The 13075-nt window shown below is 42.3% G+C and overlaps 1 protein-coding gene across 1 annotated transcript in view; it reads left to right on the top strand.

Annotated features, from left to right (window-relative positions):
• Positions 1–13075, top strand: part of LOC122183304 (c-Maf inducing protein) — a 120709-nt gene that overhangs the window by 93165 nt on the left and 14469 nt on the right. The window contains exons 7-10 of the mRNA XM_042877173.1: positions 1039–1119; positions 4397–4500; positions 5065–5169; positions 5938–6291. Coding sequence (XP_042733107.1) covers positions 1039–1119; positions 4397–4500; positions 5065–5169; positions 5938–6291 — 644 coding nt within the window. The remainder of the gene's footprint in view (positions 1–1038; positions 1120–4396; positions 4501–5064; positions 5170–5937; positions 6292–13075) is intronic.

The raw sequence follows: 13075 nt of genomic DNA, 5'->3' as shown, positions 1-13075 counted from the left end.
AACCTTCTGAAATCTCCTGCTTGTACCTGAGTGTAGTTCCCAGAGGGGGTTTTGGTTTCTTCTTTAAATCCTTACCTCATGCCCAAATCTTCTGGTCAGCAATCAGTGATATTGAAATAGCTGACAGCAGCAGTCTGATAAATGGATCCATATTTTTACTGCATCAGCCTGCATAGTACTGATAATTTATAAGAGTTCAGATCTTCAGACTCCTCCACCTCGATCAGGGTACATGAGTTGTCCTACTGTGTTCTATTTAGTTAATGCAAAATCACTGAAGTCAGTGGGTTGGTAACGTGGTGTGTAACTCAGGCGTAATGGTACTGTGTCATTGGGTAATGTCAGCAGAAAGATCCTAAGGACTCGTCCTCTTTCCTGGTAAATCCATGCTTCTGCTTGCACCTTTTCTGTACAGTTCGGAGTATTTTGGATTGCAAAGCTTTTGAATTTGTAAATATTACTTTTCTTCTAGGTTTCTTTGTGTTTCAGATTTAAGTCTGCTTTAATCTGCTTGCCGATGAGTGGATGTACATTTGTCAGACTGTCTGGATCTTGCTTAAATTTCCTACCCAGAGTTACTTGTTAGCAGTCACACTGGAAATTAGGTCAAATTTCAAGAAACAGCACTGACTTTGTTTCACTTTTGTAAGTCAGCCTTAGGGCTATTTCTAGACTCAAACTGAAATACCTCTAAGACTCTTGTTGCCCGCCTCCAACCTACATGGGCACTTTCATATTTTTTCATGCCTTTGGTCTCCCTTCAGAACTTAATTATCTTTAAAGGTATGAGACAGGCTTTGTACAGTTGCAGCAAGGGAAATTTTGATTACAGTCTACGAACTCTCCTTCCTTAGAGATAATCAGAACTTGAGTGGGCAGGTTTAACGAGCAGGCTCACGTGTCTTCAGAACTAGCCCTGCCTCGAGCAGAAGTTTGGACCAAATGACCTTCAAGAGCCCTTTGCAGCCCAAATTACTTGGACTGAGGGAGACCCACGTTGCTAATTCTGCAGCTCACTCAATGACTTGTTCCTTACAGCACTGCCGAGAGCGCCCACGGTCAATGGTTGTGATAGAAGTGTTCACACCAGTGGTACAGCGGATTCTCAAACACAACATGGTGAGTGCGTGCTTTACAGGAACCTGGGCAAGTCAGAGCAATCTTACTGTGACGTCTTGTGTAATGAGCAACTGCTGTTTTGTCCATAAGGCACGAAGCAATGTGACACCAAAAATCAACCCCCCCCAGTGTGAATGTGGCATGTAATCACGTATTGCTTCGTAATACAGAACTAATGAGCATGCAGTGGCATTCAGGCAAAGCTGTGATTCGATGAGTGTTTCTCTGGGCAGCAGTGCCAACTCGTTCTGCTCCAGCTTTCTCCCACCTGGCTCCTTGTTTACGCTCTGCATGTCATCCTTACTGTTATATTGGTTTAAAATCAATTAAAAAGCAAAATCAGAATAGGGGCTTTTTTGATTTTTGAACAGAGACCCTGAACATTTTATCTTTAAGACAGTACTAACTCTCTGCAATTCCATTTTTCCTTAGACTCATGTCCAATGTATTCTTATGCAAATTTCCTGAGTTTCCTTATGTTTTCCTACTTGTCCTCCATACTTCTCATTCCAGGCATTATGAACTCCTGTCATTTAAGTGTTCTTTCCTAGGCTGCTTTCCCTCTTCATGTTGCCAATCAGTTCCATGGTAGCGATTGGAATAAGTGCTGGGGACTGCCCAACCAGCCTCTCTTTCCACCCTGTATACCAAATTTTCTCCCTTCACTGAACACTGAATACATTCTTGCATGATGTGTGTTCCTTTCCAAAGGGAGATCGGAGTGCTTACTGGTCCTCCATTCTTTGAGGCATATTAAATTTCCAGCCTTGGTTTTTATGTTATGCAAACAAATTTTACTTCACAACGCTGTGGCAAAAAGTTAACAAGCAAAATATTTAAAGCAGTCAGTCTAGCTGTGATGTCAGGGATGGGTCTCATCCCTCTGTAACTACAGAAGCAATTCCATTTCATTAACTGGTATAATTTTGGAAACCATCCCGTCTTCCTGTGTACAGCATGGACCCAGTAGAAAACAGTTCTTATTCCTTATTTTTATAACAGTATTATTTAACTCCTTGAGTTTACAGAACTGGCTGGGAAACCTAAGATGGCGAAAAGGTCATATTCCTGGCTCTGTGCCTGTGCTCTCCAGACATGTAAACATTTTTGAATATTCTGTAGCATTCAATGAAATATTCTGTAAATGTTATTCTTGGATTTCAGGCTGATTTTTTTTAAAGAATCCAGAGCTCTTGAGGGGTCTCAAATAAAATCTAAATGCATAGTGTAATGCTTGTATATGGTTAGCTTCAGAGAATTGGGTATATTTACTGTACTTAACATTTGCAGATTGAAAATCAACATGTCTGTACCGCAGTGTGTAGTCAGAGAATTTACGGTGTCATATATTAATTGGAGTGGATTTGGGCACTTTACTACTCTCTGGGGATTTCTGTACTGAATAGTCTTTTAAAGAATGTGTGTGTGTGCATGTAAATAAAGTAATCCTTCAGGGAGACAGTGCTGTTGGCAGTAAACTTCATAACCTTAGGAGGCCACGTGCAATTTAGTGTGCTTAAAGCAGGAAAGCTGGCTGTCTGCTCCAACCTTTGCCACTACTTTCCTCTGTAATCTCTGGTAAGTTGGTGGCAAATTCTGCTCACATTTTCACACTTATAAAACAGAGAGAGAGTGCTTTATTTGTCTATCGTGCTGAAGTCCCAAAAGAGTAAGGATAGCATTTGTCATGCTGATGCTCACTAGTAGGTGTAGGCTGGGGATGTGCTGAGTTGCTCTGGAAGTGCTTGAAGCCTCTCTGCCTTCTGATTTCAGCTCTTTGAGGGCTCAGCCCAAATGTTTGAATACAACCATTATTGCTTTATATCTTAAGGATGAACAGTATGGATAGTGTACATCACTTAGCACCTGATGTGGTGACAGAGCATCATATTATTTTTGGAGGTATTTTATTGTAGAGCTTCCAGCAATGACATCCTCTTTGCAATCTCTTGGGCTTTTGTTCCAATTTCAGTTATAGGGCACTTACAGGGTTGCAAATATTCATACACTGTAACTGCATGAGCTATCGTGTAAGGAGTTCCCATGAAGTTAAATGGCACCAGGGGAGGTATGAAGTCTGTGTGATCTCGTGCTGTGGAACCAAGTGCATTTGCACTGCCAGGAGGAGCTGTTAGATATTCAGTGGATTTAATTATAATACCAACTGTGAAATCACTGACAGTCCTTTTCCTGTGTGAAGTTACCACGTATCCATTCAGCAGTGGCAAAGAGCGACATGGAGATTTGAAGGGATCACTGTTCTGTCTAGGCTTGCACTCACATTTTTGGTAATTTTCTCTAGTTGTAAAACCTATCAGATGTTATGCTCTAGAAGTCCCTGAAAGCAAGATAAGTAACAGAAGCTGTTGGCACTTTGGAAGCATGTCTTCTCTTTCACAGAGCCCTGGCATGTTAACAAAGGTGCCATTTAGTTTTTCGTGTTGACTCCTCTTCCCCATCCAGGTGCTGGAGGGAAAACTAGGAGGTATGCAGTGGGTCCTGCTCAACACTTAGAAATTTAGTTCTGCAGCTCTGTAAAACCTGTATCATAAGGTTGCACCTTCAAAAATGTGAAGAAATGTGCTGAGGAATAGCACTTATCAGACAGCAGATTGTACTCCTTTCACATCTCAAAATAGCATGGAAGGTGAGGAGACGTGAGATTTCAGTTAGCAGGTGCCTTGCTGACGGCAGGACTGAAAGCAAGCAACTGTTGAGCTCACCTGTCAAATTCATGTTGTACCTAAGGTAGAGATCCCTAGAGAGAGAACTGATCTGTGTTTTATACTTAATCACTTAAAGGTCATGTGTCAAACAAGATTCTCACTTAAAACAGAATAGACAGTATGTCAAATATTGAAGTAAAAATGCATACGTAAGTTGCCTTTCTAAGAAACTCCCCACAGCCTTCTGTTCTCCAAGCTAGAGCTCAGCTCCCTCAATCTGTCTTCATAGGAGAGGTGCTTCAGCCCTTTGATCATCTTTGTGGCCCTTCTCTGGACCTGTTTCATCAGGTTCACATCCCTCCTGTTTTGGTGGCCCTGGGCTTGGACTCAGTACTCCGAAGATCTGAGTGGAAAGAAAATTGCAAAGCATGCCATTATTAGGGAGCAGCGCATTACTTCAGCGTGCAGTGGTACTGTGCTCCTGAAGCTGTCAGCATAGCAACAGAGTGAATTCAGTTGTGTTTGAATGGATTTCTTTTGAAAACCCACAATTTCAATGTACATTGCAAGCATGTTTCACCGTCTTCACTGAGTCTCTCCTTTTTGGACAGGATTTTGGGAAATGCCCTCGATTGCGTCTGTTTACTCAGGAGTACATTCTGGCTTTGAATGAGCTGAATGCTGGAATGGAGGTGGTGAAGAAGTTTATTCATAGGTTAGTTACATTTAATGTTACGCTGTATTTTCCAGTCCTGTCTGCATGCTTATTTCCATTACTTCTCCCAACCCTGCTCATCTCTGTGCTTACCTGTGAGTAGCTGGTTCAGTACTGGCAAACAGTAGATAAGTGAGAGGTGTCCATATGGAAATATTGCTGAAAACTTTTTTTTAGCTTATTCTCAAATATATGAGAATATATGGGGTTTTCTGACTGTATACACACTGGAGGTGAATGGACACCACTGTATGTACATTTCCATTATACATTGAGACTCAAAGCCTTTATAGAGAAATTCCCATCAACTTTAGACCCCATAATGCTCAGTCATGTGAGCTTTCAGAGGAACTGTAGAGATACCACATTGAATGAACTGAAGAAGCAACTTGGCCTTTGTCTGAAGTAGACTATTTGATGGCGATTCACAATGTTAAAATAACTCTCTTAGGACCTTCCTTAGGATTCCCCAAGACTGCCTATTCCAGCACCTCCTTCTGTCTGACTCTTTTTGCCCACAGAAATCTTCATTGCAGTGATGTCGTCTTGGCTTTTGTTTTTCAGCATGCACGGTCCAACGGGACAATGCCCCCATCCTAGAGTTCTGCCAAATCTTGTAGCTGTCTGCTTAGCAGCCATTTATTCATGTTACGAAGAGTTTATCAACAGGTCAGTAAGAATCTTCAGCTCACCCTGTATTTCTCACTTTCAAACCCTTGGCATCAAAGAGTTTTCATTCAGGCTGTAAACAAGATTGCTGTGAGCATGGGTGTGTGGGAGCGTGTCTTCATTCTCACTCCACCCATTGCTAGAAGGGGTTGTGTGTAAATCCCTGCATATCCACAGCTTTGAACCTGAGCTGGTTTCATGATACTGTCTCCATTATTGTGGAAAATCTGATTCCTGACTTACCACAAGATAGGTGCTGCAGCTCCTGACACACGAGCCAGTTTCCAGTAGACACGAAGGGTTCCTGTCTGCTGTGTTTCCTGTTTGTTTATGGCTATCTGACTTTCCTTATGGTAGAGCACGGACAGGGGCTGCGTAGTGTCCAACAGAAATTCCAGACACGAGGGCTGCAGACAAGTGTCTGGGCATGCACTGTAGCCAGATACATACTTGGGCATGGATCCTGTTACAGCTTTGCTCAACTTCGATGGGAAAGTTCACCTTTATACTAAACTGGCATGTCCACTGGACTATTGAAAAGCTGAAATCTTTGTAGCGTAGGGGCTGCAGAGTAGTGCTGTTACAGCATTTTACTATTTACAGTTGATTTCAATAATCCAGTCACAAAGGAGAAAGCAGTATGGTGGGCTAGGGTGAAAAGCAGTGGGAAATTGCGACAGATCTTGGTTTCTCCGTGTTTCTCTCTCTGTCCCACTCTTCACTGTTATGTCTGGCTATTGAAATTATTTGTTTATTTTTAAAATTCAGTCGAGACAATTCGCCAAGCTTGAAGGAAATTCGGAATGGCTGCCAGCAGCAATGTGACCGAAAGCCTAATCTCCCCCTCCGCCTTCTTCACACGAGTCCTGACCTGGTCTCTCAGGAGGCTACCTTGACTGAATCCCGGCTCAAGCCAGTCATTGTCACTTCAAATGAGATCCATGTGGAAGTGGAGCACAACAACAAGGCTAATCAGAAGATGACAGCCAACGTGGGCAATGACAGCGAGCCCAACCTGATTGACTGCTTGATGGTCAGTCCCACCTGCAGCACCATGAGCATTGAGCTGAGCGCCCAGGCAGACAGGATCCTTGGCTGCTATGTGGAAATACTCAAGATGCTGTGAGTAACTATTTTAAACAGCTTTTTGAACAGTGTCATCTTAGCAATGGGGGAGCTTTTCCCACAGGCCTCTCTTCTTCAACATCTGTGGCCAGCAAGCACACGGTTATAAATCTAACTCCAGCACTGGCGTCTAGCCTCTGAAAGAGACATCTGGCACTGCCAATACATTCTAAAAATAGCATTAGGAAGATGAAAAGGGAAAGCTTATTTGTACAGTGAGCCTCACGCATGTTACAGAAGACAGGACGTTGTTGCCAGTGGTTTCTGTTTTGTTCTTAGCTGCCAAAATAAAAGATCCATTTATCTCCTCCAGGGCTCTTGGGATTGCCCAAGACAAAGCTCAAAAATGTAGACCCATGTTAGGCATGTGGCTTGTGCAGCAATATGCAGCACTGCTGCCTTGGCTTCTTCAGGAGCTGGATGAGGACAGTATTTGTCATTTAGGTATTCTCCTTGCATGTTTGTAGAATTTTTATGGCCTGCTCAAATTTCCTTCTGTTATAATAGATCCTCTGTTTGTTGATCGATTGCTTTGGTACAGCAAACCTGTATAATGAACGAGTGCTCAAATAACCTTTACTGTATGATGGCTTCATAGTTTCCTGGGAGGCAAATCTTCTGAATATGTTCAAGAGGAATGTAAAATACAAAGTTCTCTGGGAAACGCTTTCTTATCTCCTGGATAAATATATAAATGAAAGAAGGAGTAAAACAGAAAGTGGACTGCAGAATAGAAGCTTGTAATGGAACATATGTTCATGCAGGAAAACAACCTGAAACAGTTTTGTTGGCTTTGACATACAGCTTTCCTACTGTGTTGCAGTATGTCTATAGGCAAACACTAATGATTTTTAAACAATGAAAGGCTTAATGAAGTAATAGTTGGTTTTTTTTTATTTTAATATTACACAACAGTGGGTAAAATTCAGACTCCTCTGTAAACTGTATTTAACTACAGTGGAGTCAAGTGCTAGCCTGGGTGCACATTCTCCAGGAACTGCATGAAGTCCAAATGCCGTAATGAAGGATTTTGTGAAAGTTTTCTTTCCCCACATTTTCAGTATTTTCAGAATATTTAACACCAATTTTAATGTAATTACTTCACTCACCGTTGAGCTGTCTTGCAAATACAATTGTAAGGACAAACAGAGTTGGAGACAGGACAAATGAATCCAAGGTACCGTTCCCATTAGATTCTTGGCCAGGAGGCTGCTGAAGGATAATTTTTGTTTCCTTACCCTATTCTCTACCTTCAGGAATGTTAGCATTTAGAATTGCAGGGCATCTGTCTTTCCTCCATCTCATGGTTTCTAAGTTTTCATGCACTGAGACCCAGGTGCTGCATTAAACATGTTGTGTATTTATTCCTGTCCCCATGACTCTAGATGTTTTCCATAAACACTGTGAACCCTTTCAGTCCTGATGCTGGCTTGGATGCTGACTCATTAAGCACTGACGGTTTTGGTTTCATCACGCAGCTGACACACACTTACAAACAAATTTGCGAACAGGCATGTTCTCCTCACAGTCTCTCTAAATTTTCAAAGTTTGATATGCCAGGTCTCCATTCCCATATTACTTCCTGCACCAAGAACTCTGTATTTCATTCTGTACCTTAAAACAATTTTTAATCAGTTTTTATGTTTTATTTTCACGATCACAATTGATGCAACTTCCCTTAGACTGCCTCGCCGGAACCCACACCCTGCTTAAGAAATCACAACCTGTGAAAATACAAGGCAGTGTCTAAGCCAGCACCACAGCTGGTTTATATTGTCACACAGCTCACAGTTCCACTGATTTGGGTTCCCTTCCATTCCTGTTTGTCCTTGGATTTATTTTTTATTTTTGGTCCCAAAAACATTCATGCACAAATGAGTTCCATTCGTGATTCTGCTGCTAGCTTACTGGGAGGTCTTAGATGAGTTGCTTTTTTCATGTGCATCATTTTCTTTATTTGTAATATAATGGTAAACTAAATAAAGCATTGGAAAAGCACTGTAGAAGGGCTAGTACTTACTGACAGAAGTGCTGGACAATCCTGTTACGATGCTGATTTTTTTGCATGCCCAAGCTCTTCTTGAACAAAGCCTTTCTGAGGTACTGAACACTGTTACTGTACTTTGAAAAATGGAGAATTTGAAGAAAGGGAGTTGGAGATCATGCCAATAGGAAGAAATCATTCATTATGAAAACAACAGCTATCCAGAAGCTGAGCTCTCAGCGGGCAGCCACTAAAATAATGTTCTTATTAATAACAGTGGTAAGCCAAACATAAATAAGTTGCTTAGCATTGAATTTAATTGTTCTTTTAGGTGTCTGACTCAATATCATCATTAAAACAAGAGAGTCACCAACAATGGTATTCTTTTTTGCATAATTAACTTAGGGCAGCAGGGAGTAATTTATTTAGGCAGATTTTAATTATTGAAAGTCTAGCAAATGAGAATTCTTAAACAGTTTTCTTCAGCAGAGGACTTTTTATTGTTCACCTAACGCCTACATGATACATACTTTTGAATAAAAAGCTTCTAATAGTGATTAAAATGTAACAGCAATTATTTAATAGCCACTGTAAGGCCTCACTTTTTGCACAGAAGGCTAAATGTGCAGATTAGAGAATTCAGCTGTTTGGCTGTATTCACAGCACTAGAAATATCTTTGAACCTTTTGTAACATGGTTGAGTAACAATACACAACTATTGCATACTACAGGAAAACATGAAATCATGGATTGAAAGATGTTGGCAGAGGAAGGGCAGTCTTTAGTGGAACATAGTATTTTTGTCCTGCATTCAGAAGTGGATCAAACTCCTGTGTCAATATCCCCTAATGCAATCTGGATTCTGATAAGGTTATTGATGCCAGCCTGAATGCTACGGTCTTAAATTGGTGCTTAGAAAATGCACTAAATTAATTGAAATCTTTCCGTGCATCATATTGAATCTGGGGATCTGAGAGCTGCTTAGCATTGCCCAGCTCCTTACTTGAATGCTAATCTTTCTATGCATTAGGGAATTTCATGTACAGTCGAACTTAGGCTTGAACATCACATCTGTGGTTAGAAAAATTTGTGGTAAGCAAGGCTGTATGTCCTCTTCTATGGAGTGAATAGCATCAAAACCTGATGCGCTCCGAAGAGCTCCAGATGGCACTTGGTGCTGTACCTAACAGAGGGCCCGGGGGGCTGTTTGCCTGCCCCAGCCCTGAGCTCTGCCCCGTGTGGTGTGATTCAGAGCAGCTGGACCCAGGGGCACACATGATGGAGGACTTGGCCATCTTTTTACTATCAGGTAACAAAGAAGTTGCCTAAAAGATGTTTGATCTTGCCAAGCCTCTTGATCTAGAGAAACAAGCTATTTCTGTGTAGTTGCTCCTTGTCTCCTTATTGTGCACTAAAAACGAAGAGGATTTGGGGCTTGCCGTCTCTGGGCGGTAAGACTGCCAGCCTTCCAAATGCAAGTCTCTGCCGGAGCTTCCCCTGCCTTCCCTGCATTCCCCAATAGGTCAGGGGCATGCTCTGCATATCCCAAGAGGATTCTCTTGTGTCATGTTTATCAGGGTTGCCCCGGGCTGCTAATATGTTTTGGATTGTTTGTGCCGCACATGACATATGGGCAGGTTTTCATTTTGGTGAAAGGTGATCCCTGGCAAGGAAAATGTGTTATGTCGACAGGCCGATAGCAACGATGGCCCGAAGGCGAAATCACTGTGGAGGGGGATTAGGCCATGACAGGTTGGCCAAGGCTGTGGGCTGTCCCTTCAGAAGGGCTGTTTGTAAGCCCGGTCATGGGGTTTGAGCTCTGTGCAACTTGGCACCCATTGAGGGGCTGTAATGGGACTTTGTTCTCCAAGCCCTCTCCAGTATCTCCGTGCTCCATCCCCTCCTGTGCAGCCTTAGGGCCAGGCTTCTCAGCTGGGGCAAACGGTGGCCCTCCCTCACTGCTTCCAGCACCTCTGCTATGTGCCAGAGCTCTGAATGGGCCCAAAAAGAAGACAAAAGAGGCAGCCCTCTGAAATGAAAGGAGAAGTCAGATGAGATGAGCGCAGACAGAAAGAGTGTTTTTGAAAAGGGAATAGGTGGGAGGAGGAGAAACACCGTAGGCTTTTAATAAGTAGTTTAGTTTTATTCTTGTGCTGTGTTTGTTTCATGTTTCCTAGCATAGATTGAAGGGATTACAGGTTGTGTAGATTTTTTCTTCAGGTCCCACTCATGTGACCAAGTTCTGTGTTTTTCACAAGAGACAGATTTCTTCCTTTTTTCTGCTAGGAAGATACGCGGTGGTTGGTTCTCTCAGGCTTTGCTCTGCAAATGGATGCAGCACGCAACTCCCAGCTCTCATCAGGGTGATGCTTTCCAATTCTGTCGGCAGCGTTGGTCTATTACAAAGCAGCTTTTTTTCTGCTTGTTGCAATTTCCTTTGAAGAGCAGCCAGGAAAAATTGATTGGTTCCCATTATTACTAATCACGGTTCTTCAGATTGCTCAGGGAGGAATTTTAGTGGTGTAACACTTAAACTGAGATGTCGCAGGAGCTAAGCCTCAAAGTGCATCTCAGGAGAGATTGGTGGATGCTTTATTTCATGTGATGTGAAACACCTTGAGCACCTTCTGAATTTTCTCATGCAACCTTTTGACATTTGGGTCTTTCCTGCTCAAAATTCTGCCCATGAAGTTCTTTGCACTACACGGAACAAAAAAAAACAGTCATTTTTGAAGGGAAATCAGGTGCGATTTTAGGAGGAATATTCAAATGATAACAATAATAATAGAATGGGTTCATTAGATTTGTCAGTTCTTTGAGGACACAGACTCAGGAGCTGAAGTCCATTCCCAAGAGAGCATCATCTTAGAGGTGTTAGCTCAGCACCTCTGCAAGTGTTTCGTGACATTCTCTTTACACAGGCAAAGTGGGAAAAATGGTTCCATGTAATGAAGCCCTGCCTCGCCTTGGGCTGCTTGGAGTCACCAAACAAAATTGGTCATCTTCACAGTTTGTTTAGCATCTAATGATAGTTGGACCAGATGATCTTAGTGGTCTTTTCCAACCTTAATGATTCAGTAATTTAAGTGGGTAATGGGGGTTTTTGCCTCTGCAAAAGAACTGTGTGATTCAGCAGTCAGTGCTCGCTGCAGGTAGGTGTAATTCAGAGTTACTCCTAATTTAAACCAGAGGACAAAATTTTTGAAGGAGGAGAAAATTAGGCTCAAATAGCTTTTAGACCAACTGGCATGGGCATGAAGTTTCTTTTTTTGGATTACTGTAGCTTGACATGCGTTATGCTTTGGTCCCTCCAATGCTAAAGATAACATGAGGAAAATAAACAAGTTGTATTTATCAGGGGACATAGCCAAGACTCTCAGATGTTATTTGTTTAGTGTTTTGAGAAGAACCAGCACTAAGATTTTTGCCTTGCAGTGCCTCCTCAGCTGCTGGCCTGACTGCCTTAAAGCTCCAGCCTTGTCCCTAAACTCATTTCTGGTCATTTAACCAGTGCAGCTGCAGGAAGAGACAACCCCTTAACTCAGCACGATGTTGTGGTTCTTACTTAGCCTGTTGGCAGAGGAGTTTCAGGAGGAGGGTGGGAAATTACATGCTAGAATTGTCTGAGAAAGCACCTGTGAAAAGGGCAGGGCTGTTTGCTACAGATAGCTACCGAAAGGCAAATGGCACGGGAAATAAAAGTGCACGCACTGAACGCAGAACTTCTGTAGAGTAGTGAGAACAAAAAGCTAACTCATCTCACAGTGCTTTTGTACAGCACTCATCTCCTCTTTAATATAATAATCTACTACCAGATCCTAGTTGTTCTTCTGAATTGGTTACTTGCATGAGATATTATATATTTTTGTAACCTGGAGTCATACCACTCTTGGGCAAGCGATAATTGCTCCTCTGATTGACTTTTTAAATGCCAGTTATTCCTTTAAATAAGATTTCTCTGTACATTGCTTCATAAGAATTAGAATGCTCAGGCACATAAATTGTCTCTGTGTCCATGAACATGCCTTGGTGGACTGTCCAACTTCACGTCTATTAACCTGTTCTAGTTTATGGAAATCACTGTTTCATGTCATTCAAAAAGTGGATGAGACTTTTGGAAATGCATCCATCTAGAACCTTCTCTTTGCAAAAAATGCATCATTTTGGAATGGTTCCTGTGCATATGTTGTCTGTAATGTTATCAGTTGTACTGTCCATTTGAGAACATTACGCTTCGTTCCTTCCTAAAGAAACATCATACTTCTGTGCCAAGTTTGCAGCAAGCTGCAGCCAATAAGCTAGCTTTTGAAACTGAAATCCAAAGGGTAACAGCAGTGAGAGGAGACTGTAGGATCTACTTAACTATCTTCTACAGCCATTCCAAAGTATTTCACCCCAAGAGATGACATGCTGCCAGGTCGCTCCACACTGCCCAGTGTGTGCTGTAAAACTGGATGTTCTCTTTGCCCTATGTCAGGCAAGCATCCTCTTAGGGATGCTCCTCCTAGAAGGGCAGTCCTGTATATTGAAAGCAGATAATAATAAATAATACACAGCTGGCAGCTATGGCACTAACACACCAGAGACATCCCTTTTGAGGTCCTTTGGCCTGAGCCCTCTGCATTGGTTATCCCCATCTGTCCTCTTGCACTCTTAATTTTGGCAGTGCTTCCTTCTCTAATATCCTCTCAGCCGAACAAAGGTCTCTGTCCTGTTTAAACTGACCTGTTCCCTTGTGCCATGTTTCCTCTCCTCTCCTCTCCTCTCCTCTCCTCTCCTCTCCTCTCCTCTCCTCTC

This window comes from Lagopus leucura, unplaced genomic scaffold, assembly GCF_019238085.1.
Source record: "Lagopus leucura isolate 7727_CA_CO unplaced genomic scaffold, USGS_WTPT01 Super-Scaffold_100017, whole genome shotgun sequence".
Classification (NCBI taxonomy): Eukaryota; Metazoa; Chordata; class Aves; order Galliformes; family Phasianidae; genus Lagopus; species Lagopus leucura.
This window is presented reverse-complemented; position numbering and strand designations above follow the sequence as displayed.